General features: G+C 46.7%; 4 protein-coding genes across 4 annotated transcripts; all 4 read left to right on the top strand.

Annotated features, from left to right (window-relative positions):
- Window positions 1-4527: 4527 nt before the first annotated feature.
- On the top strand, window positions 4528-4882 carry ATNIH1004_008293 (uncharacterized protein; the record flags this gene model as incomplete). The annotated part of the gene is made up of 2 exons (XM_033572904.1): window positions 4528-4583; window positions 4663-4882. The coding sequence occupies 2 exons, from the start codon at window positions 4528-4530 to the stop codon at window positions 4880-4882; spliced, it is 276 nt and encodes a 91-aa protein (XP_033423456.1).
- Window positions 4883-7647: 2765 nt separating this feature from the next.
- Window positions 7648-8517, top strand: ATNIH1004_008292 (SAP domain-containing protein; the record flags this gene model as incomplete). The annotated part of the gene is made up of 1 exon (XM_033572903.1): window positions 7648-8517. The coding sequence occupies one exon, from the start codon at window positions 7648-7650 to the stop codon at window positions 8515-8517; it is 870 nt and encodes a 289-aa protein (XP_033423455.1).
- Window positions 8518-11619: 3102 nt separating this feature from the next.
- On the top strand, window positions 11620-16266 carry ATNIH1004_008291 (uncharacterized protein; the record flags this gene model as incomplete). The annotated part of the gene is made up of 1 exon (XM_033572902.1): window positions 11620-16266. The coding sequence occupies one exon, from the start codon at window positions 11620-11622 to the stop codon at window positions 16264-16266; it is 4647 nt and encodes a 1548-aa protein (XP_033423454.1).
- An 8061-nt stretch (window positions 16267-24327) lies between these two features.
- Window positions 24328-26382, top strand: ATNIH1004_008290 (protein phosphatase regulator GAC1; the record flags this gene model as incomplete). The annotated part of the gene is made up of 1 exon (XM_033572901.1): window positions 24328-26382. The coding sequence occupies one exon, from the start codon at window positions 24328-24330 to the stop codon at window positions 26380-26382; it is 2055 nt and encodes a 684-aa protein (XP_033423453.1).
- Between the last annotated feature and the right edge of the window lie 689 nt (window positions 26383-27071).

Below are 27071 nucleotides of genomic sequence, written 5' to 3'. Positions count from 1 at the left end.
GGTTTCTGCATGAGTCTGAGCTCTCTGTCCACTGCCCTCATAGGATGGTGAGGTGCAGACTTTGGCGGAGCCGCAGCAGTGTATATGAACTCTCTCAGGAATCGGTGCTGAAAACCAGGCTAAATCTAAGCGTCAGAGGCACTTAATTATTACTTTTCTGGTGGTCTTCTGATGATCACAATAGTGATCCTGGAGTTTACCCTAGCCAACACCTTCAAATTTGCGGTGTTCAGCACATATGGTGATTGTCCTTTCCCACCGTAATTGGAAACATTGCCATTAACACACTCGTTAGGGGGATTCATGTTCTCTATGGTGCCACGTTGATGCCCTCTTTCAACGCGGCCGGTGCATATCAGCCTTCCAATCCCCTTAACCCTGGTTTAATGCAACTTTCGGTATGAAACCGCTGGTTTTTTTTGGTCCTTGAAAAAAAGGTATAAGAAATAAGCATTCCGTCTCTAGCATTTTATATAGATTTTGTAGGGATCGTTACTTTCTGGCCATCGGAGCCGAGGTTCTAGAAAGCGCATTTTGGCAGGTGGCAAACGGTAATCCTTCGCGGGTCCAAACCTTGCAGATTGTACGTGAATCGACTTTATTATCCTTGTGGAATTCGAAATAACGGGATGACTAGGCCAGTGGGGCGCTCTTGTTTGTGACCAGCCTGGCCGGGTGGTATCTCGTCCTTAATGAAATTTTGGTTTCTGTTGATTTTCCTCTATCATTGTCTCTGAGAGATCCAAGTTTCTCGCCAAATCCAAAGGATTAATGCGAAACGCACCGCGTCAAGAGTTTCTTCGGGATGATGAGATGGAAACTGCAGCAGGATCTGGGGCTATTTCTTACATTGTGGGAATAACTGAGTTTTAGATTCTATGTGGATACTGAATACATAGGTGATATTTGGACTGGTGCTGCGAAGTGGAGACCATACAGTCCGTCTATATCTAGCCCCCGTTTATCATATTTCGAATCGCCACTATCCGTGCCCATCTATATTTTAATAATCCTAGGTTATAGGTTTATATCGAATAACAATGACCAAGGCAGAAGTCAAGAATATATACGGGTCTCGTCCAAAACCACCACCACATCAAACGAGGTAAAGCAGCAATGACTGCATTCTCGGCATCTTGATTAACTGCCGGCTCAAGGTCCCTGCACTTGGCCTGGGACCTCGTATCCCGCAGCTTAAATTTATCCCCAATATCAGCCTCTTGAACCAGTGCGTTCCGCTCATCGGCAACGGATCTCTGCCGGTAAGAGATATCTTGTCTCGGAGGAAGCTCTCCCACATCACCATCTGCAACGCCGCATCTGTCTCCTCGGGCGGATAACACGCCGCACCGATGGCCGCACTGAAAGGGGCATGTTCTTTTCGAACCGCCTTGCGTCGAGCAGAACAGCGGAGCAGGGAAAGAAGGACCCCCAAAATGACGAGGATCACACCGTGTGACCAGGAAAATGCGTGTCAGGAAGTTGTTGTACAGAAAGTAGATGATGGAGAGACGGCAGCGTGTTGCTGGCTGCAATGAGCATGGAGAGGGTGTTCTTGTTCCACCAGCTTTCGCTGAACAGGAGAATGGACGTCTCTCCTTGCATTCCGAAGCCGCCGCCCAGGGCGGAGATGGTGATGAGGTCGTTACCGGTACTTAGAGAATGCAACTGGTGGGTGGGGTGGGAATTAGGCGTCTTCGCGGAAAGATGCTCTTGAGGAATAGCCTGTAACCAATTTATTTAACTCTGCAGATATTATTCCTAATTTTATATGACTATAGTTCGTTCTAGACAGCTTCCCAAACAATGCAAACAGGCCATTAAGTTATTACCTGGGCTGTTTTACCTCGACCTTGAACCAAAAAAGCGGAGATATACCCTGAAACAGACCTGACCGATGAGCGTTGCGTTGCCAAAAAGATGTGATAAGAATAGACCTGGCTTTATTTTCTGCGATGGCACGAGAACCTGTAAACCCTGCTGTATCTGGCCGTGGGCGTTGTCCCGACCTGGGTGGTATAATCGGAGATAGGCATCTTCCTAATAGCAGTCGATCCTTCTCTGGAAAAGTGAGAGTGAATAACTTTACAGGTTTACCCCTAAGCATTGGGATAAACAGCAAATTTCTTCTTGACTGATATTTCCTGCTCGTTACCTAGCATCAAAATGCCATAACTTGTTCGCTTTCGCTACTGTCAGACCCTCATCACGAGACCCAGATTTTGTGGCTGTCTGTATTTATTTATTATACGTCTCGCGATAAGCATCTTTCGCAGCACTCCATACGTCATTCGGAACCCAGCCATCAGAGTTCGTATGGAAGGAGTTTCTTAGCTGTAGTTTAGGTTTTTAAACGGTCTCAAGGTCTTCATAATCTCGAGCGTGCTCCTTCAGTTCTTTTTCAGTCGGAGAAAATGGGCACGAGCCTTGCAGTCCCAGTTCTGTCCTTGGCGGATAGCCATGGGACTTTCTCTCCATTGATAGTATTGGAAGAGTCGAAACAGAGTTGGATAGGGTAACAATGCGGGGTGTAATTTAGGAGCAAGGTCCATTCTTGTTTCTTGTAGGCAGGAACATTGTGTTCGTCTTGTCCGTTTTTGAATGCGTTTCTCTCTGGCCCCTCAGGGAGTGCAGCAAATTCAGGAGTCTTATTAGCATAGGTAAACGCAGCTAAATACTTGTTAATTACCAATCAAGTAGGCCAGTAATAACGGTTGGTTCCTTGGCTGGGATATAGATATTCTTTTTGTGAAAATCAGGATAAAGCAGAGCTGGAGAAGCGGTATCCGAAATATGCTTATTTTTTACCAACTTTTATATTACTTCTTGACCTATTTTTAAAAGACTGATGTGATCTTGAATTAATACTTAAAGGGAAAACTCGTGATTAATATCTTCTTCTTTCGAAAAACGAGAGAAATCTGTCTCTATCAAGCCTAGGCAATAGCTTGTTAGGTCTTTCCCTAATTTTGTGTCCGTTGTTAGAGCTATTGTTTAAAACGGCGACAGAGAACCGTGAAACTAACATGGACCGCAATTGGGACTTGGACCGCCGCATAGTACAAGTTCCCCCGGATTTTATTTCTAGAAAACTGCACTGCAATGTGGACCAATACAGTTGAAGGGAATCTTTGTGTGACTCTAGCGGGTCAATCTAAGAAATATAGACTGCTATAAGCCGGGAAGTCAAAGGATGCTACATTTCTTATCGCTAATAAAAGTATCTTAGTGCAGAGAATATGTTCTTCTGAGTTCATTTTTGGCTGCATTTGGTGCAGCTGAATGCTCTTGGATAATATATTCTGTGGTAATTAGATTTAACGGATTATCGCTCCAGCCTATGGCTTTCGGTATCAGAAGTGAGATCTTGGATTGTACTATACAAAAAACAGTAATCAGTGAGCATGTTAACTACATCCTTAAAAAGGCAAGTATGTAGGTCAGCCTTGCAGTATATTATTATTGCGACTTGTCAGAATAAAGCTAGTCCATATTGGGACATCATGTGAATATATATACCCAATACTCCTCATAGAGGGGTTGGGCTGAGAAACCTTCTGAATACAATCACTTCAGACCCCCCCAATAAATCAAACACGACTTTAAAAGTTAGTCGTTAACCTTGGCGGGCCAGCAATACCAGTTGGTAATCTCGCCACAACACAAGGACCTGTGTCCGTGTGAAAAGAAAGATTCTGTTAAACCCACCTTCTCTCTTTTTGCGTTTGACGATCTTGGTTGCTCCTGGACATAGACACATAGCCCTATCACAAAGCGTTGAGAAGTCGAAGGCAATATGGCGAGAGTTTCGTTCAAGCTCGTCCCGATTAAGCCATCTTTCACTGGTGTACATAAAAGGATCATGCCCTGCAAATGGAGTCAAGGTCAAAGAAATAATACTACTGACGTAGAACCGGTTCTTCCGAATATGTCCTTGGGTTAAGCTATCAGGCAAGGGATGCTGCGATATCGTGCTGGATTTGCTTTACAGTTTTTGCTGAGAAGAAAAAGTGATTTGGAGATGCTGGGTGGTTGGTGAAGGAACTCCCAACCGCCGCCATAATCGAAGCATGATAGGCAGCAGATCTTTGTTTTCCAGGTTGTCAGCCAATGAGTACTGTTAAACTCCTAAGCGCCTTTGAACCACCCCTTGATCCTATCCTACCTCCAGCGCGAATTGCTTAAACCCGTAATGCGAACATGCAGCTGGTGTTATGCCAGTAAACCCTGCAATGTTTGGGCGGTTACAATGCATCCACTACTAATGTTCAACAACAGCGACGGTCCACTCTAACAACAGCCCAGGAAATAGTGTCGACAAGAGTGACGCAATATCGTTATATCAGGCGGTTGTATACGTTTCCTATGCCTACTTGCCTATTATTAAGGAAATCAATCGAGATGATGTATTGTATATAGATAGTACTGCGAGGCCACTGTCAATATTTCTCTCCATACGCCCTATTCCAATAAATTTTACAACAACGATTAAGGCAGGTTAATAACCCTATCTATTTTAAAATAACAATGGCATTGCAGGCATCTTTTATCAAGAGTCGTTCTGAGGCCATTTTGGCGCCGGCGTGCTCCGTATATATTGCGGCCTAAAGAGAATGAAAGGAGCAAGAACCCCAGTGCTCATATCTATATCTTCATAGGCAGTCGAATTGCCTGCTCCGGGGTTGCTCAGGTATATGTGGTGATCAGTGATCTCAGTGCTGAACAGCGACACGCTGGCATTCATTTCATCGACAACAACATTATCAATTTCGCCGAAATTCCCCATGGAAATAAGAGTCCGGACCCGGGACAGTATGCTGCGTTTGAGGATCTGGACTCTGCATTTAAAGATGCCATAGTTGAGTCTTTTTACAGAAACTAGACGTTAAGATCTCTACTTTTGGCAATCTGGCACACAAAAACTCCAAGAGATTGTATCTTTAGTTCAAAGTCTTCCTCATACAAGTAGCCTATGGGTAGATGCGGTCACTCAGCTTTAAATATTTGCAGAATCGAATATTAATAATGGGATAACAGCTGGAAATATTTGGAAAGGCAAACGAAGGGCCATGTAGTATGATGGATAGTGTTGGCCTTCACTCTGTTGCCTTTATTGAAGACCGCTACATCCAAGAGTGTAATCTCGATGGAAAGAACAGTTGACTGGCTCCGAGAGAATTATATTAAAAACAGGCAATTGGGGGTGAAGTGTGGTAATGGAGGCTTCTTTCCTCCCGGCTATACCACCAAATCAAGGAGTGGCGTGGCCATCATAGTTCCTAGTAGTCCTGACGCTCTATATCTTGGATATTGGCCTTGGTGAGAATATTAATGGTGACTTTGTGCATTCTGGAAAAGATCTACATCGCCTCAGCCTATGCAAAACAAGGACGCTTATTGATGGTCTTCTGTATCCGGATGGAATTGATATCAATCTAAGCCAGGGGTTGGTCTTTTGGGGCCATCTCCTAGAAATAATGGATCGACTCAATCAGCTGAAATTGATGGTTCTAATGTCCAGAAAATTATACCACTGGGAGCGGTGCATACTTTGCATTGATCGTGTTAACGGGAAGACATATTTCAGTGATGGGCAGGGTTTGCGTGTGCACTTGGTTAACTTCCATGGAAGCCAGCATATGGTTCTGATTCAGACAGGTGACCATAATAACTCAGCTGACCAGGAAGATCGTGCAAATGGGTAAGATATGTCAAATGGTATAATCAGAGTTTCTTTGCTGACTGTTTTTCCAGTGTGTTGGAATCCTTGTTGACCCTCTACCTGGTAAATTCTACTGGACACAAAAAGGCTACAGAAAATCTGATAAAGGAAAGATCCTACGACCCCGTATTGCCACGCCAGCAGGAGCGACTACCTCGACACATTCAGATACTGAGATAGGGTTTTGCAACCTCCCTGAGCCTATTGATCAGGAAGATGTCGAGAATGAAATGATCAACTGGACTGACCGGGGTGAATATGCACTTGGTAACACTGTAAATTGTGGATCTGTTGGTACCAGCAGGAATGGCCAATACGCAATTCTGGCCAGACATTGCATGAGGTATGTTCTTCGACCGGTTTGACAGACCAAATACTCACTCTAGAACCACACAATTGGTCTCCGATTAGACAAAGTAAACCAGCATATGTATTTTGCTGACCTAGGCGGAGCCTTTACCAAGCCGATCTTCAGGGGAATAATAAAACGGTGATTTACGATGGGGAGGCTTCACAGAGCTTACATTGGCTCATGTGAACTAAGTCAACTCTTCTATTCATGGCCGCCGTGCTCTGAGACCGGGAACTTGACTAGAATATGTCCATATTATCGTGTCTTTTGCTTCTTTGTTTCGGCTTTTTTTTTTATATTAAAGAAAGTATCGTCCAGAATATACTTAATTTCATTTGATATACTGTGTGATATGTAAGGCGCTTTGGTTCTTTTATAGGCTGCATTCTGTCTATAATTTAGCCAATCTAAATATACATTGATGGCACACTTCCGAGCCCTACCAATCTTGTATATTTATTCATATCATTTTACTACAGAAGTACGCCAAGATTTTAAACTTCTTTATACATCCTGCATTGTTATGGTTCTCCCTCTTCTTTTTTTCATGTGCTCTTATTACTTTACTCGTATCTACTACTTTGAGGGCTTGGGGTGTTGGTGTATCGTTCCCTTTAAGATACTAACAACTAAATAAGGCAGGAAGAAGGTGGTTGTGGTTTTTTTCACATTAGATTACCTATCTGGTCCTAATATGCTATATTCAGTCACAATATCTTCCCTCCATTTACACCTTTAAAGCACTTTTCTTCCCATCAGAGCATATCTCTAAACAAGTATCCTTTTCAAATCCAAGAAAGAATGACAAAATGAAAAGCGTCGAGTACTCCGTATACTCCGTAATAATACACGGGATGTCCTATCGGTACGTCCAATACTAAATTAGATCACATGATAACTCATCGGCGCAGGGCATGCATAAGGGAGGAATTGCCACAGCCACAACTCTCTTGCCATGTCGTAAAACCTTGCTCTTTCAGCTGTCATCCTGCCGGAAGCTCCGACAAGCTCTAGCACGTTTTCCGAAAGATCTGCTACTAGGAATCCTTACTCCGTACGACGATCAGGTTGTCAGTGCCAGTGGAGGTGGAATGGAAAGTGAGAATGACTTGCCCCGACAGTGGTCTGCATAGAGATCTTTCTACTCGGTGGTGGCGCTGGTACTAGTGTGGACAGGGGAAGCGAATTATCGACGTATGTACTCTATTTTGCTGCCCCTCGCAGACAATATTGTGACAGATGAGAAGAATGCATTTGTTTGGTCACGTGCATCATGTGACCACATTCCCCGATGAGGAAATCTGCCGCAAGGCGGCCTCGTTCTCCCGCATCAACGCGTCGCCTCACCATCTGCTCGCCACGGCCCTGTCATCTCAGTGTTCGATACCATTCAACTTCTCGACTTTTTACGCTCTTTTCCGCCCGGCGCATGATCTTCTAAATCCAATTTACGAATCATTTGTCCTTCGGAGCGTTGGACCGCAGCCTCCGCGAACCCCCGTCTTTGCTCGTCGCTCAGCGCATACTTCCCTCCTCCCCAGTTACCTCCCATTGACTATACAGACCATCCACCATGGCCTCGGACTACAGCAAAAAGACAAACGCAGAGCTTGTGGAGATTCTCAAGTCACGCTCGCTCCCTCATACTGGCAAGAAGGCGGAGTTGGTTGCTCGCCTCCAGGAGGATGACAACAAGGCCCAGCCTGCGCCAGCTGCCAAAGTAGATGCAGCTGAGGATGTGATTGATTGGGAGGACGATGATGTGCCATCTACGGAAGCGGGCGCCGCGGCCGTTGCTGCTGGCGGCAAAGGCCCGGTGTCTGACTCCGCCGCCGTTCCAAAGCAGCCAGATATCAATCCCGCCACTACGGATGATGCCAAGGTCGAATCAAATGGAAAGCCGGCTGCACCTGGCGAGCAAGAAGTGTCGGAGGCTGCGCCCGCCGCGGCATCGGAGGAGACTAAGACTACCGAGGCGGAGAAACCGGCTCCTGACTACTCGATCGGTCTTCCCGTTACCGAGTTGGAAGAGGAGGTAAAGAAGCGCAAGGCTCGCGCTGCAAAGTTTGGTATTACGGAGGACTCCAAGGCTGCAGTTGCGGAAGCTGAGAAGAAACTCGAGCGGGCCAAACGCTTTGGAGCGAGTGTCGAGAGCCAAGGCGTCGCTGAGATCAGCAAACTGGATGCTGCTCTCCCTGACGAAAAATCCCGCAAAAGGGGCCGCAGCGACAATGAGCAAGGAACGCGAGGAGGCAAGAGACGTGATTTTAGTGGTCGCAATCAGTTTCGGCATCGTGGTCGGGGTGGGAACCGAAACCAAGGCCTGGCTCAAAAAAATAAGAACAATAACAGCGGCGGCAGTGGCAGCAAAAAGGAGAATGGCTTTAGTGAGAAGGACAAATTGGCCATGGAGGCGAGGAAGAAGAGATTTAGCAATGCGTAATTCAGCTGAGGGACCATGTTGACATGATATGTTGCGTCACTACCATTTCCAATTGATTATGATTTATCTTTTTTTTTTTTTTTTTTTTTTTTTTTTTTTTTTTTTTTTTTTTTTTTTTTTTTTTTTTTTTTTTCTGTTGATCTCTTGTTTACAGTTATTGGCGTTCATGAGAAATTGTACCGTTGCATAATAATTATCATATTGTGGAAAGATCTTCCATTCTGGAAAGCCGCCGGGTGGGAATATTCATTTGTAGCCTGACCCCAAACTAGGCCTACATGGTTGAGTGACTGGATGGTGTTGGCTAAGTGTAAGTAAAGTATGCACCTGTGACCAGGGAATGCTTGTAGATAAGGGCATAGTTGGTTCAATAATTGAATAAACCGTGCGATGGCAAGTAAGGCCACCAGAAAAGCAGTAGATTTGGTCGGATATTGCTGATTCTGGACAAAGAAGTCTAACTGTCATCAATATCTTGCCCTTTGTTTCCCCCCCAAATCCTTCCCTCTGGCCGCCTATTGACAGTCTAACAAAGGTGGCACAATAGTGATGCCGGCCTCGTGGAATAGCTCAACAAAGTCAGCTGAAAAGTGCAGGAAGACACTTGGTTCCTGCAGCAAACCAGTCGAGTGATTCCCCCGATCGGATCTGATCGCCAGTCTCTCACTGCAACAATCGCGGCTGTGGGAACTGATTAGCACCAGCTTGCTCCCCTCCTTCCCAAACATGGGAATATCTCGCGTTGGACCTATCGTCCGTTCGCGGGTTTACACCGGCCGTCATATGATTGACTAACACCTTGGTTTTGGTAAGTTGATCAATGATTGGTATCTGTCAGCATCGGCTGGGAGACTCGCAGCGGCGCAGTTTACAGTATTATGTACCGAAACGGTATACAGAGTAGGCCCACTGCAAGGACGCCAAATTTTACCGCTGTCTCCACTGAGATCACAAGTATCACGAAGGCCTTTGCTTTTTTCTGACGAATCCGATCCCAGTAGCCACTTTTTGTCCATCGTGCTAAATCGGGCGGATAGAAGCCATGCCGCCCCGCGCCTGGCCATCAAACTCACCTTCGCTCAATCATGAATGGCCTCTCGCTCGTTGTGCATTTAGCGGTGGATCAAGGCCCACCGCTCAGCAACTCCACATCGCTCGGATCGGAACCAATATATGGATGGATCATCACTCCGTACACAAAGAGATTTAGTTCCCAATGACGGTTCGTCTCAGATCTTGTATACTCTGTGGTATTGAAAGACGATGACTGGCCCTCTGGGGAATTGGCGGCTCACAATACACAACCACTGTCCATTGCGACAGTGAATCAACCGTCGTTCCGCGAGGACCCCTTGACATTTACTCATTTGGTGGTTCAAAGGCTCGGGGCGAACCTTCCAGGTGGTATTTTTCCGTACTTTGGTTGCAAACGGAGCGTTTGGTACCTCTGATTCGAAGTGGATAGATGAAATAGAACATTGAGAAAGCCTTGCCACATTTGCTTGGTCTGCGGTATTAAATATATCACCGAGATATCGATCCCATAGCAACATGCAGGATAATTACATAGAAAAGATGGGTTACATAGATGCTTTTGTCCGTCGTAACATCGTCGGCCTCGCCGGGTGTGATCGGCAGGTGTCAGTGACCACCACCTGACTTGCTGACTACTCCGCACTCTCAGGCCAAAGAAAAGCAAGAAAAACAAAAATTGTCCGAACTGCATCGAATCAGAGGGAATAGAACTTCTCTCGACTGCAGGGGCTACCAGCGATTTACGAATAGCTTTTGGCTGATGCCTGTATCTGCCGTCCCCGATGACATTCATGACCGGTCGAGTCTTTCCCCGTGGTCGATTGTGCCAACGACGGGCTTCCCGCGGTCTCACGCCACTGAACCGTCTCGCAACCTGTCAATTGCCCCCATCTCCTAAGCCCGGGGTAGTAATGTCACGATGCTTACCAGTCACAGCAAACAAACCGTGCCATCAAAGTGGACCGACTTAGTGACTCCATTCCTATGCATTTTGTGGTGCACGACCCTGTCATCCTCAATCCAGTCACAACGAGGACCATATTTCGAGAGGCTACGACTACTTGCGACCATTCCATGCCTTGTGCCCTTGGCAATCCTGGGTTTTCCCCAGGCTTGATGCTACTGAAGACGCAAAGGAGAAGCAGTTGTTCTTGCGCCAATGATCTTCCCAATCACATTGGTCCTCACATACAGAACCGACGTCGATCGCACAAACCGTGCCAGGATCTCTCGCCGTGCTCTCTATATGGACCGTTTATCTACGAATAGGGATCTGGCTTCCCCACTACACTGGGGGCCTGCTAACGGGTCAAATTTTAGCGCTGGTAATCCTCGGGGCTTGAAAAAGTCCAGATCTATCCAGGTAAATTTTATGAGTGAGCCATTTCCTTTTCTTTTAGTATTCATTATTTTCAGTGCAGCTGGTGTCAGCTTTTACTTTTTCTTTTTCAGTCGACTTTTGTACCAGATCCTGATTTTAGCTTATCTCTGACGTGGTCTTGCAGACCAATTTGACACTCATTTTGAATTTTTAGCCACCGTGGGCAGTAACTCCATACTGTGGCGGAGTGGATGCAGCTTTTTAATCGCCAAGTTTATCCTTAAAAAAAGCAACCCTTTTAATCTTAATGCGTCTTTATTTATATTATTATTTTCAGTAGTTTATTTTACAATATCTGAGACATTCATTGACATCTGAGAGCTAGCTTTTATATACTTCATACTGCTTTTGAAGTTCAATGCTGTGCCACGAATAGTTCGATATCTCCCGCCCTTACGGACGATTTTCCTCTCTCATATTCTTACCGACAATCAGATAATGCTGCACCAGGCTATGTGAATGTCTTGCATCATTTAGCATATGACGATAATGATCTAAGAGTAAGTGGGGAAAGCCTCCTGTGTCTGGTCTCCACGGGATTTAGCTCATAATAAAATCATTAGGTGTATTCTTCAGCAACATCAGTCATCTTGTAGGCGGGATGGTCTCCATGCCATATTACTTTTCCACCCATTGCTGGATTTATAGTCTTCGGACTGAATTGCCGACGACCGTCAGGTAGCACCATGTTGTCACACAAGCCTGATAGTGGTCGAATACCCCGGCCTAGGGGTGTTGCATCTCAACCACAAAAAGTATCATCGCCGACGACTGTTACGTCAGCGAAGCAATCAGGAATTCCTGCCATGTTGTCGCCAAGACCACCTGTTGGGTCGCCAGTGTCTTCGTCAAATAGGGCTAGCAGTGCATCCTTATCCTTGGTTGAAGTGAAGGGTCAGTTAGGTACGCCCTCAAACCCTTCGAGAACACAATCTAGCCAGGGCTCCCGATTGTTATTGCCACCAAGGGCGACTACACATCCATTGCCTTCAACTTCACGCCCTTCTGCATTCTCCAATGTAAATTCAAACCTAAGTCCAGCAGAAAGCTCATATACGGTATCAATCTCTTCGGGTGCTAGCCGGCAGAATTTTGTGAGCAGTCATCCACGGAACGTTCTTCGAAGGAAGCCCCCAACAATTGGTCAGTATACGGCCGGGAATGAATCAAAAATCATGGAAGGCACCAGGCCTGAAAAGCTGAACGTAATCATCCCCAATGGCGAACAACCTAGCAGTATCACAAGGCATTCACCTCGGATTTTGGAGAGCCCAAAACAGTCGATTCCAATGCATTCATCCCAATCCACGCTCCGCGATAGGAATGTGAGTTATACCACTAACAAGGTGTCCCATGGCCCTATAGAGCTTGCAAGTCTTCGAAATACGGTGAACACAACAAATCTACCGCCTCCAACTCCAGGATTTGCTTCATCTAGCAGCCCTTCGACAAGGTATTCTGGATCTCCCGGAATATGGAGTCGAACATCAACGCCGACTTCGCTATCCTCATATTCACCAGGGATTGTTCAGCCGGTTAAAATTGGTTCTCGATTAAGGCAGCCAAGCCCGTCCCAAACGAGGCTTCCAACATTCTCACCTCGGATACAACCGACCCCTTCACCGAGCAATCCAGCGAGCGCCAAAGAAGTGAGCTCTCATTCTTTGAGTCAAGGAACAGGATCAACGGCTTCACTTCCCAAGGATGGAAAGAAAGGGTCTCCAACCAAAGTTGATGCTACAGCATCCCCCACTACACTTAAAAGTACTGTACAGCGCAGGCCTTCAACACAATCTAATCTTCCGAGAATGGCTAAAGTGAACTACGAGGCGAATCAAAACATCAAAGCATCAAAGCCGCAAAACATGGCTGAATTGCATGGGGATGGGAGGAAGGTAGCTGGTTGTTTATCAATAAACACCGCCCAAGTGCCTTCTAGACCCAGCAGAGAAGGGACCCATCGGTTAGAACTGGAGCCATCACCCGTGGTTCAAAGTAACCTGTCGCCAGATACGGTGACTGGACATAAAAGACGCGGGTCTATGGAGAGCCCACTTATAATTGACAAGTCTCTACTGCCGACAGATCAATCAGCCGCTACCTCAGTGGGTTCACTTCACTCCAGGGCGTCCTCTCGCATACCTTCGCGCTTGCCAACCTCTCCGGAGCTATCGCGCAAACCACCTCGGATATTAACAAAAGAGCCCAAAGGCCAGCAAAGCCCCGCAAGCCCCGGCAAATCCCGTCGGTTTGGATTCTTTACCAAAAAGTCGAAGTCAGAATTAAATACAATATCTCCTGATGAACCTCATCCTTCTCGCAAGGGTCCTGCTGCTGGAACCGGTCACGAGGGATACGGAAGGTATGGACAACGTGGACGTAAAACAAGTATTGGCAGCAGCAGTGGTATTAGGGAAAGGTCAACAAGCACGACTAGAAGCACTTCCAAGTCTGTCTCTAGCGGCAAGGGAAGCGACAAAATCCGGCCAGACCTGGGACTTGATGATTTTTTTCTTGATCGCCTGGAGCCAGTGATTATACTAGGAGGTGGTATGGACGGAGGGGCATTGACGCGAACTCAGAGTGAACAAAGTTCTAGTGGATTTAGTACCAGATCCATGTCAAACGTGACACCGCATTCCAATATACCACAATCTCCTGGATATTCCACAGACTCCCTAGCTACTTCAACAGGGACTGTTGAGAAAAAGGGAGAGAGCCAGCAGAGAAATAATCATCAAGGAGAAATCCATCACGGACCAGGGGTCCGTGGATCCTCGAGTTTGTCCAGCACTGAAGATTTGGAAACACACCCCAGGTTGAAGGTGGGTCCAGAGACATCCCAACAACATATCACCCAGCCCATGCAGGGAACTCCGAAAGTCAGCATTCCTAAAGTGTCACCAAAGCCTGAGGTAGTGAATAACCCCAAAATCAACGAGAAAAGTCCACCAAAGAAGGGACTGGGACTGAAGTGGAATTTCTTCCAGCGAAGCCACGACACGAAGCATGACGAACAACAACCATTGTCTCCTACCATACCTCAACTCCAGGCTACAATATCCTCTGTTGCTTCCCGCCGACCTGTTGCGCACTATGCCTTTGTGGATACGGATTCTGATCCTCTTGAAGAGATCATCCACAATATTGAAGATTCACCGCCCACTGAGGATGGTGGAGCTGGTTCTCCAGTTGAGGTCCCAGCAGCCTTGAATATAAGGAAGCCATGCCAGTCCATTCTTCTTCCTTCACCACCTAAGATAAATGGTGAATTTATTCAAGGAGGCCCTCCGTCGCCAAAGGTCTATTTCACTAAAGACCCCCTTCATTCAAGCCCCGAAAAACCGCGAGAATCCTTGGAGGAAAGGCGTCACAGCCGATTGGCATCAATCGGCCGCATCCCGAGAGTGGTTTCCAGAAGAGAAAGACAACATAAGCCTGCTTTTCAGTCTTTCTCAAGGCCATTCAGTGCCGCAGAGTCACCCTCTTTAACGGCACCTGTAGTGGATAGGCCCGCCGAATTCTCGCCCCCTCGTCCTGTATATGAGTCGCAGACACAAAATCTTCCCAGGGGCCCGCACAACCCCGGTTTTGATCCCTCCCAACCATTTGGGGACCCGAGTAGTGCAAGCATTCTTGACTTTATTGCTGGTCCTTATTCGAAAAATGAATTTCTGACATTCTCTCCTGAGAATCATTCAACCACATCCAGTTCGAGTGGCTCTGAAAGTCTAGCAGCGGTCACGGCTGTGATACCAACACCTGATTCCGGGTTAAACGAAGATGAGGTATGGGGGGAGTTCGATGATCTGATCGACCATGTCCTTTCTCCTGAGGTTACGAGGTCCGTTTCTTCCGGGGAGCACGATGTCGAGGGAAAGCTTGAAATGGCAACTATTGCTAGTAGAGCGCTTCAGGCTGAATTAAGTGGACTAGCAGATAAGAGTGCAGTTTCTTCGGTCCTCGAGCATCCGGCAGTAGAGCTTACCCCTGCGTCACCTCGATCTAGCAACGGGTCGATTCGTCTTCGCCGGTCCAGGATTGTGTCTGCTCTGCATTCCTCTATTGCTCCATCGTCTCAGCCTTCATTTAGTGACATCATTGCTGGCTACTCTGATGACCAGGTCGTGGACAACGCGAAGAACGAGGGCCAGAACGATCAATCCACAATCGCTCTGGACGAACAGCCGTCAAGCTACCTCAGCTCACCTTTAAACCCGTCTCCAGGGTTTGAGGCATGCCGACAACGGAATACCATATTGTTCGATATTGCCGAGCGCGACCGAGAAGGGCCAACGGCGCAGACCAATATTCGGTCAGGATCGCTCATGACCAGTCGATGGCTGTCCTTTGGGAGGGTTCTTTTCAGTCCTGCTCATAACCGTATCAAGGATGGAGAAGATGAACGGATCCTGGTAGTGGATGGATTGGGGAATGATGACTGGTCTTTCTATTGCGCCTTGACGTATCCCAAGGCAGACGTGCACTGCCTAAACGATGGGTCAGTTCCAACCGCATCCAAGCATCCTGCTGCCTGGGAGCCGCCATCGAACCATCATACTATTCACCACTCGAGTTTCGAAGACCCATTCCCATTCTCCAAAGGATTTTTCACAGTGACCGTCTTGCGATTCCCAGCCGCCTGCTCCGAGAGCGCTCAAAACTCAATAGTTTCGGAATGCAAGCGTGTGCTTCGCCCAGGAGGATACATGGAGATGAGTGTGCTTGACTTGGATATGGTGAACATGGGCATTCGGACGCGAAAGGCCGTCCGACAACTGAAGGAGAGGACCTACTTAACGGACCTCAACATTAGCCTCAAGCCTGCAAGCGACAGTATCCAACGACTGCTTGGACGACATGGATTCGACAATCTCCGACGGTGCATGGTGCGGATACCCACCGCAGGGGTGATCGTTCGATCATCTGGCTCTTCATCATCCACATCATCGTCGGCGTCGAATCCTTCAACAATGGCTACAACGGCTACCCCGTTAACGGCCTTTTCGGGGCCGTCGAACTCATCTCTGGGGGCGCAATCCAAAGCCCATGGCAAGTCCAACGACACTGATCTATCACTGGGGGATTTACTCTCCGACCCGTCCCCATCTCTGTCCAACGACGAATCCATCCGGAAGATAGTCGCCAAGGTTGGGCGCTGGTGGTACACAAGATGTTACGAAATCCCGGTTCTCCCGAACGGCGACTCAAGTCTCAGCATCTGGGCAGACCGGAAAGTTCTCCGCGAATGCCAAAAGCAAGGCACTGGGTTCCGCCTGTTGATTGCCTATGCACAGAAGCCGAGTGAGAAACGGAGAACGGCAAGTGTTTGAAGATAAGTATGAAATGAAACTCACGATGATGACGATTAACGATATCCGACTCCGATCTATTTATCTAATTAATGACCCTGGATATGCAATTTTATGACGGATATGTATACCCTGGGAAGACAAAACAGATTGCAGGTTTATTACAATGAGGATATTATCTCTTGCGTGTATCTGGCTTGGACTGTTACAGCATTTATTTTTTGCACACCATGAAGCTGGACTTTGGGTGTTTCTTTTTCTATTCTTTTCTTTATTAAGCATTAGTACCGTGATACCATTGATTAAGATAATGAATGCACTGTGTGTTTAATCTATATGAATTATGTTCATTCATCTAGCATGTTCCCTTACAACCATGTTCAAGTTCAACCATTGTTCGACATTTAAGCATCGCTAAATTTTTTGCTTAGCTATCTCGAGGCTCAAGTGGACAGTCAATAGGACATGTAAGAGAACTACTTGGTATGTGTGACTCTTTCCACAGTCTGGACAAATGCCACGACCCCCTTCAATAGCAAAGAAAGGATGAAGTTAGAGCATATGTGACATACTCTATCCTTGGCAACGTATTCAAGAGTCCTTTCACTGAACGCTCGAAGTTCCGGATAGTTTAATACCCTCAGGGCAATAGGGGTAGTATGATTAACAAAAGCAACGAGGCGGGTCTAATTTTTCGTCTTTGGTCGATCCGAGAAATATTTATTTGATGCTGTTGTAGCAATAACTGTGGAACATAAGCTGAGGAATATAATTTTACTATCGTAATACTCGTAACAAGAAACTCATTTTTGGAACCTACAGGATATGTTGACGGCCTTCTTCGTTGTCGATGTGGCTTATACATATCATGAGATCATCCATAACTGTTTGAATGGCATCGTTCTCATAGGGTTTCCCCGGGTTAGTTGTGGATTGTGAGCTCAGAGTAATTTTGTTCGCTGTCGTTGTCCAGTGCAAGTCTCATTGATTGTCCTGCTCTACAATCCGTTCACTGTCAGTGACAGAGGACAGAATCCTTGATCCGAAGCGATTCATGGTGTTGCTCATAGCAAATATATAATCCTAGATGGAAATCCGGCTCCGACGATATCGTTTCTCATGATGGAAATTGCGAGTTCGAAATCTGCTTGCTTTTGGGCCCTGTTTCCCTTCCGGTCGTCCTCGGTGTTATCGAGGTCTGGAGAAGATGCAGAATAGTTCGCGACTCTGATTGTGTTTGATGATGGTTCTCGGGAAGTGCAGGAGGTTCGATTCCTTCAATCATTCCCAAACCAAAAAAGGGCAAATGGAAGTACCATTCTTCTCACGGGTGAAATAATGATAATAGAAGGTTAAAAGTTGTAGTTGTTATTCTGATCATTTCTGAGGCTCTAAAGATCTCAATATGCGCGGAGACGATGACGACGTTGATCTAGAGTCTTACCTGCAAACGGTGTATGTGTTAACGTGTGTATAAACAGACCAAGCTCTTTCCTAAATGCTAAGATAATGAACGGACGTACCTTGCTCTAGAGTATGCATAGAAATTCGAGTATTATTCCTATAGAGACGAACGCGTACTAAGCCAAGTCAAAGGCAGCAGTGGGAGCAGTGTAATATAAAACCTTCGACCAAAAGGAGATTCTGGTGCTACGGAGGTGGTAGGATAGTGGCCTGATCATGGGACTAAGACCGATTCCATCCATGATCATATCATCGCAGTTGATTCCAAAAGAACCGATATCTATCGGTAGCAACACAAGAATAATAGAGATAATAAATGATTCAAGCATCTAATATCCGATCCCCTTACCGGAATGACCATTTATGAGGCCCACTCTACGAAACGAGGATATCCCAGCCTGTCATAAACTAACGTGAAATATCGTACAGCGGCACACATAATGAACGGTGGACAGCCGCGTATCATTCCTTTGGTACTGTACATGGATACCTACCATATAGACCCACCGTTGTGCTCCACAGTTCTCTCTCGCAGTACGAGGTCTCTATCTACCTAATTTCCTGTTATCACCATCACCCAGCATTGCATGATTTGGTATCACTCAAAAGGCCTGATCCCATCCTATCCGATCGGACAAGTCTTTCTTTGCCACCTCGGTACTGGTATAGAGCATCCTCTAGTCTATGGTACGACTGACCCTCCTTCAATTTCGCCAATAAAGCAAACACCACGCGACCCGGAACTAGCTATCCGGACTTCCGCGACCGGGTATGAGTATGGGGTGCATCGACTGCGTATCGACTTGACGTTGGCGTTTCAGGTAGACGATTGACGATCCTAGCCGGATGAAGTTCGAATCGATGGTAAGGATTGCGGACGATGAGACGATAGACGGTGTGAATGACGATGTGCATGGCGTATGCAATTCATACATATCTAACCGTACCAATAACATACCAGAGTGACACCGACGGAGTCCACAATCGTCTACTAGGTAGATAGAAGTACAATGGAATTACCGAGATACATGATAATACCTAATATTAACCCCGCACATGACCTAAACTGTTGCCATCGTACCTGGTACGATAGCTGTCTGAGCTGTCAAATATGCACCCCGCAGTCTTAACTTTCTCAGTCCCTCTAGTGTTTGAAGCGATGGACTTTAACCTTGCCGAAGGAGGGGCACTGGCTGTGTTTGCAGGAGGGGAAAGGAGGGGAAAGGAGAACAGAGCAGGGGACTCTAACGCTTGGATCATTTCATTGCGTAGGTAGCTCTCGGCTACAGCCTGGAGAATCATCAATGCATTACACAGTGCATACTATGAGTCTGTGCTGAGACCCCGATCCAGTGGTGATGGCCCTTCTACAATGAATAGCGCGTCGGTTGATATCCGGACTAATCGGAGGGGAGCGAGGGATGGGAGTTTGATCATGCGAGAGATATAGTATGTATGTATGTGTGTACATATGCATTGCATTGCTGGTATCGAGGGATACTGGTGCAATGAAAGGCAAATCCAGTGGTTCCGTCTGCATTATCCACTGTTACAATACGTACCCGTGCTATTGCATGATAGGACGAATGTGGATATTCCGGGAGATTAGAAGTGACTCTACTACAGTGTTCGTGTGCAAAACACGTGCATGCCACAAAAGCATGGATCTCTGCAGCTTGGGCCCATCAACTAAACAGTCATCCTCACCTCCAGCTGGCCAGCTTGTGAGACAGTGCAATCTGTGAGTGACAGCTTGGCTGGCCTACTGAGGAATCGATCCGAGAGAATACATGCTACTTGTGCACAAAATTCAGGTACTCTGGATATCATACAGTTAACGATCACTGCTTGTTGAAATACGCATAGCGGAGATGACAATTAACGGCCTATGTCTAATGTTAGCAGGAGATTTCTTTTCTCGATAAGGACAATAGGTAAGAATCAAGGCGCATTGGAACCTTGTCACTTTCCTACAAAAGCGCAGAGCTATCTGACGGTCGCATTATTGCAAGATCAATCTTGTCAAGTCCGGAATACCCGATATGGAATCATCGGTTCGAACTGCATCTATGCCTGTCAATAGAGCAAAACAATTATCGTCCTGCCAGTCAACCGTATTGAGTTCCCCACTGGGTGGACCTCACAGCTTTGAGAGCTAGACATTAATAGATACCCCCTCCAAATCCAATGCTCGCGTGCGTCCTCCGTAGATCATCTACGAGCTGGCCAGACGCTCAGATAGAGTTGATTCACCGACTTCTCGTGAGTTCTGACTGCAGACATGGCGTTCTTTATGGGTGGTTGGAGAGACACCGCTCTTCAGTCTTACATATGAAAAGAATTTCATAGAAAAGTTGACACCAGAAAGAAAACACGGTCGGAGATCGTCCCCAGGTTGCCCTGAACTCCCGTTTCAGCAGAAATGAGGAAGCAGGACTCGAAGGAACGTGGTTAGACTCTGTCGATCACGGGTGCCCTAGAATCGTCGCCGATTACCCGCTCGGGCACCCAGACACTTGTCGGGAGAGTCTGCTCCGGATGCATGCATGTATGTAGTATGTAAAGATTCCTATGTTCCATTATGGATGGTGTACATCATAACAATGCTCCTTGAATACATGGGTAGAAGTAAGTTCAGGAGCGCAGCATCCTCCTGCACCTCCTCCATCAGTCCCGAGGAAACCTTGGCCGTTTGCACGGGCGTCGAGGTTGTTTGCTTGTTTGTCCGTAGGACTCGGAAAAAGCCCCCGATATTTTGACCAGAGACTACCCGATTGATTTATTCATTTATTTTTCATCTTGCGCGATAGACGGTCAAAACTGAACTCGGGTTAGAAGTTGGGTCAAGCTGGTCGTGATCTCAATGTCAGTACTGGCACCATTTATCAGCGCCAACTGTTAATAATAATGGTTAGTAAGTAACTACTGGAGGAAAAGAAAAGTTTGACCCCTCCTGGACCACACTCGAGGTCATGGCGGAGGGCCGATCGGGGCTTCAATCCCATAGTGAAAACCGGAATGAACTACGGAGCAGAATCTCATTTTAGGGTCCGTGAGCCGTCCGGTCAATGCTACCTAAAACTCTACTTTATACCATCCAAGGTCGCTTCTTGCTCACCCCTGGGCTAGAACGTCGAGGTGACCCCGGTGGCGACAAAACTCTGCCCCGCTAGCGAGGAATCCATAACCAAAGAAAGACCGGTAAGTGAGACTTGCATATTCTGTACATATATCGGAAACAACCAATTTGATCGTCAGCTAATATAGAGCTCAGGGGCATACGGCCAAAAGACTCTATCTACATTGACACTAGTGCAAAAAAAAAAAATAAAAAAAAAAAAAAAAAAAAAATTAAAAAAAGGATATGCTAGAAGTATCTATGGACTGACAACGTTGTACCAAATCACTGATAATACCAAGGATCAGGGTTCAGTTAGTCAACTGAATTGATAGACTATGTAATACGGACTAGCATGGGACCTTAGCGCCTAAGTATCGTAAATGCACCTACATGAAGAGTAATTGATCCTGCACACCTACGTACATAATACTACCAAGGAACCCAGTACGAGGTATCCTGAACCTCTGGCGGTTGCACGATTACCACCACCGCCCTGACACAACCCATCACTGGATATCCCCTTGCTCGACATGCAGACTCCAACCAATGCCATCAGGTCATCCGGATGATTCGGCGATTTCGACTACAAGCCAAGATGCCAAGTACAACCGTATCTGTTTGATCTATTCCTGGTTGGGCGTTGGCAGCAAAGGAGTGCATCAGTAGAATTTTCAATCTCACCAGAGGTCTGTAACTGCCTGTATTCAGAATGCTGGAAGGAGGGAGAAACGCAGGGCCCAAACCGGATATTTAGCCTATTTAATAATATCTGATTGGATTCTGATGTTATACAGTAGGAGTTCTAAGGAAATTAGCTGCCTCAAAGGGCGCTAGTAAGTCCTAGCTGGGTAAAGAGATACGGTAGCACGTATGTTCTTCGAGGTCCTTGATATGTGACTAGGGTCTTTGATCGAGTGGGACTGCCAATATACGGAGTAGTTTCCTCTCACTTGTTGGTTAGGTAAACAGTTAGACGTCAAGGTCGACGAGGTAACCTGTTGTCCCGAGATGGTCAAGATCGATACCTATACCGAATCCTAGTCCTAACTATAATGATAGAGGTAGAGCCAAATGGTAGATACAACAACGGTCGGATTCGCTATCACTCAAGGCGCCAAGTCGCATATTGGGAGTGGTTAGAACGAGGACGGAGAGGCCGTGCACTGGACACAGTCCTGCACCATAATGCTGATGGACCCCACTGGTGTCTCCAAGTGCAAGCAGGAAGAGGGGGGGGGGGTTCATCATCATTACCCTGAGCATAAGAAGGATATCCTCAAGTCCCTTGACCTTCACCCACTTGTCTCGGTTAAGTATCTAGACCGTCGAGAAAAGTCTTCAGTAGCATCCGGTTGGGCCAACGCGACGGTTAGACTGGCGCTAACCAGGCCAAAGTTGGAGTGGGGGACCCGTGGGGACAACATGACTAATGGATGAACAGACTTCCTTACAGATTCGCATTATCTGTAAGTCAGTTCGTTTTAAGTCAGATCTCAGGGAAATCCACGCGGCTTATCTTCATTTCACCAGGCGCAACTCGAGCAGATCGATTGGATTGACAATATATGTACATATATCAAACTCCTGGGGGATATTTACAATACATCCAAGTACTTGTAACTCGGGCCTAGCATTTGGCCCGTCATGCGAGACACTAGCGACAGGGATACACGTCTTCCTTGATTTGACATTTCGACCTACAGACTTGGAGCAGGGCATGCATGCGCTCGTGCATATGGTGGACCACTCACTCTCCACCGATCCGCATGTACTCTGTACATCTTCCGACTGAGTATAGAGTACATGACTACATGTGGTTCGGTATATATCCATCTGCAGATCTCGATGGAGAATCCTCTGGACAGAGTTATCTTCTGGATAGAGTATCTTCTGGATAGAGTACCAAATCGATGGCATCTGGGCCCCACGAGGGCATATTATCTAACGATGATTTCACTCATTGATGGAACCATGGGCCGACAGGCGAATCCTAATGATCATCCCTTCGCTACAAGAGCAGACCGACCCACTTGGGCGGAACGCACTGACTGGCCGACTGTGGATCGTTCCACCGTCCCAGACCGTTCGATCGTCTATTTTAAGTTAGCTAGCAACGGCCAGGTCTCGTATTTTACCACTAATACCACCACCACTTCCATCATGATTTCCGGGTATGGCGGCAAATCAACGACGGGCATCCATCGACTTATCGCTAGCTATGGCGAAAGAAGATCGATCCGGTCATGGTTGTCAAAGATGGAGGAGGGGGAGGGAAGCGACAGAGGCAAAAGACGGTAAATGATTCCCTTGTAGGAAGACTAAATCAATGACATGATAGGGGAAGCTTTCTGTACCCTTGGAAAGTGAAAAGTCAACCCAACAAAATTATTCTTTCCTGATAATCCATCGAGCCCAGCCCCTCGCCATTGTTCTTGTTTTTTATATTTTTATTTTGATATATTTTTTCTTTTTGGCCCCTCTTATGCATCCCTTATCAGTGGATGTCAATTAAGTTCTCTATAACTGTACCTCCTCGAATCTTTCCATCTGCCCAGTACTTACTTACTTCCCTTCCCTTTCTGGTCCCTCTCTGGTAGTACCTTCTGCTTTCTAAGGCACAGAACTGCTTCCTCTCCAGCGCTAATCCGGGCTATCGTGCTCGCTTCGTCTCTCCGTCCTTTGTCAGTCATATAGTTCCCTCCCCCCTCCACCATCTGCGATTTTTTTTTTTCCTCTCCCGTCATATCAGACGCTGGGAAAATTTCCCTAGACTGTCTCCTTCCTTTTTTGATCCCCCTGTGGCTCCGAACGAATCCCCACGGTCTTGCCACTTGCCACCCTCCGTCGGCCGTTTATTTCATTTACTAATTTTCTTTGTTTGGTCTCGCTAGATGTTGATCCAACAAGGTACGTGAAAGGAGAGTGTTGCTCTCTTGATTTATATTTTTTTTTTTTTTTTTTTTTTTTTTTTTTTTTTTTTTTTGCCTGGCTTGAGTCATTATTTACCAATATACGCAAATGCCATGCCGGTGACTTTCTCAAATCTCCGCATTTCGTATCATTGGTTGGAGCTCTGACCGTCCAACATCTTCTTTGCCTCCCGAACCTTTGGTCTTCTGTAGATCGCCTCTTTTTGATAAGCTAGCTTTTTCATGTCGATCGTTTTCATTTCAGACATCCATCCTGGCCGAGTTATACTGGGACTAGATGAAATAAACTTGCCAAAATACTTCCAGTTCTGAGCCCCGACATCCCCTGTCTGTACTTGCAGAGTCAGTGGCCACTGCAGTGACTGTCCTTATGCTCTCGTTTCCCTTATCACTTCCATCTTTGTGTCTTGAGTCCTACTAACTCTGGGTTTAGATTTTCTTTATAGGGGCCGTTTCCATCAACTGGTCATCGTCTGAATCTTCTGACCTCTTGAATTAAGGAATATTCAGCCCGGTCCAGTTCATTGTCGTCCTAACCTTTGTGTTGGATTGCACAAGTCCGGCCGGATGCCATACACTGCGCCATCGAAGCCGTCGCTTTCTGCGCAGCACATTGATGAACATTGCTCTCAGTTTTCTCAATCCTGTCCAAACTCGCCTCCATTCAGTGGTGCTCAGGCTAGCCGACCGCATCTATCTCGTTTTTATACTTCCACGACTTACCTCCGCAGGCACCGGAGAAGCTCATCCAATAGCAAGACTTTTGCCATCCCGGGTTCCGAAAATTCCGTTCAGCCAAACCATGCTATTGATTATCATGCTAGTATCCGACAATCACCACCTCCAATCAGTGGGGCTCTCATCCCTCCTGGGGCTTTGATATCTCCTCCTGAATCTGCCCCCAACTCCAGCGATGAGGAGCCTGAGGCAGCCGTCAGCTCAATTCAGCAGAGGAGAGTTTCTTCACCTGAGCGGCAGTCGTCCGAGGAAAAGTCATCCCCGAGAACGGCTCCCTTCTCTTGCCTAACTCTCTCCAAGGAAGCTTGCGAAATCTCCCATTCGCGCTCATTCACGGCGAACGCTATTACGCAGAGGCAAGAGGAGGCATTAACAAGCTCACCAGAAGAGAGCGATCGGGACGATGAACTACTGGCGAAGCAACCAATGGTACGCAAAAAATCTGGGGAACTTGTGCGACCGGCTCTACGTCCATCTTCAGCTCGGAGACGCCCGTCAAGCATGCCAGGAACCCCAACATATTCCAAAGCAGTTCACTTCGACTCTCAGCTCGAGCATATCCGCCATTTCCTACAGTTGGACAAACCACAGGCCGTTAGCGCAGAGACATCACCTGTTGAGGATTTCAGCAGGGAAGGAGAGTTCCCATTCAAGATGGAAGGTTCGGAAGAGCCATCGTTTGAATGGGATATCTCTCTTTCCAATTTTCCCAAAGATTTATCATCCCGAGGTCATCGGCGTGTTCGACTTGAGCATATATCCCTGTCATTGGATAAAAGTACGCTCGTTGGTGTGGTCGGGGCTGCTAACCTGGCGTTTCAAAAGCATGTCGCAGCTCGTTTCACTTTTGACAACTGGAAGACAATCTCGGAAGTTAACGCAGAATATGGCACTACTTCTGACCGAAAGCAAAAGTATGATGGCTACGACCGTTTTACCTTCAGTATCAAGCTGGATGACCAGGCTCATCTGGAAAGGAAGACGATGTTCATTTGCATTCGATACAGTGTCGGCGGTTCTGAATACTGGGACAACAACGACTCTAAAAACTTCCAGGTCAACTTTATGAGGAAGCCAAAACAACAGCTTTCTACTCACCGCCAGTCGCCTGATTCTACACTGGGATCTCGTCCAAGCCTCCCTCGAAGTAGGACCTTCACCCATTCAGTCGGCCGCCCCCAGTCAATGCCCTCATCGTTTGACGATTTGTCGAGTCTAAGTGATTCTCTTTCCTTTGTTCACCCATCTAAAGACACTGCTGGCCAGGCGTTATGCCGAAATGCATCTCATGACCTTGAGAATGGCCCACCTGTACGCCGGGAAAGGCAGCCTCACCAAATGTTTGGCAATCGATATGATTTTGGGGCATCGTTGTCGGCGGTCATGCGCACCAAGCCAGAACATGATCGAACCACTCTGACAGCTCGTGCGAAGTCCGAAACTTCCAGTGCGAATACTGCAAATCACAGTCAGCCGGAGGAGCAGGATTCGAATGCCCTCAGAGATATACTAGCTGAAGAAAGAAACATCCAACCTGACAAGACTGAATCAGCCAAACCATCTTCCCTCATTTTTGGGAAGCCACATCGTGAATCCTCTGTATATAAGGAGCTTGTTGACAGATACTGCTTCTACGGATCTGCTGCTCAATCTACGGCCCACGGAACTTGGGTATCGGAAAATATCGATTCTAGAGCATCAAAAGATTTCAATAGCTCATCTAAGCAGCCTTCACCTGCATCATCTCCAGCTTTATCACCTCGTATGGATAGCAGTGCTCGAAACCCCCCGTCGACGCCACACGCCTTAGGATATCCCCACCACCAACCGGTGCCGAACAATTTTCTCAACGAAACGAAAACACCGACAGCCATCCGAGGATGATAATTCTTGCTCAAGAAATCCTAGATTTTCTTGCTTCATGGGGTTAACCCTGTTGATACCGTACAATTCTAGTGAGATTTGTACCTTTCACCAGGCAATTATACATGTAATATGTGACCACGGCTTTTTTTTCTCTTCCTTTCTATTTCCTTTTCACTGAATTCTGTGTCGCTTTATCCTGATTATTCTCTTTTCTCTTTAAGTGAACTTTCTCTTGTTCCAGGAATATGTGGGATACGCACCCTTTGCGACGTGAAATAAACCGCGGGGTGATTATCTCACGAGTGTTCTTCATGGCATATTGTCTTCTCGGATGACCTCGTGGAAGGGGGTCATGTTTACATTAATTTTCTTTTTGATAACTCTGTGATGCCAATCTGTGTTACGACTACGAAGTTACGTGTTTCTTTCCTTGTTCTTGTCCTTTAGTTCGCTGGTAGTTTGTTCCCAGCTGCCATGAGTGTGCTCTGAGACGAGCCCTTCTCGAACTCTAAAAGTGTTTACACAGAGTCTTCTACATTTACATCGGTTTTCTTGCGATTTACTCAATGTCGAGATTCTGAATGGAGCATGGACTGTTTTCTCTCCTTTTAGCTTGTCTTTCAATGAAGCTGGGATCGTGGACAATGCCCTCAGCATGGATACATATGTGTATGATTGATCCACCTAGGAGGGTTTTGGTAGGATAT

Source organism: Aspergillus tanneri (assembly GCF_003426965.1).
Source record: "Aspergillus tanneri strain NIH1004 chromosome Unknown AapTan_6_pilon_pilon_pilon, whole genome shotgun sequence".
In the NCBI taxonomy this organism is placed as follows: Eukaryota; Fungi; Ascomycota; class Eurotiomycetes; order Eurotiales; family Aspergillaceae; genus Aspergillus; species Aspergillus tanneri.
This window is presented reverse-complemented; position numbering and strand designations above follow the sequence as displayed.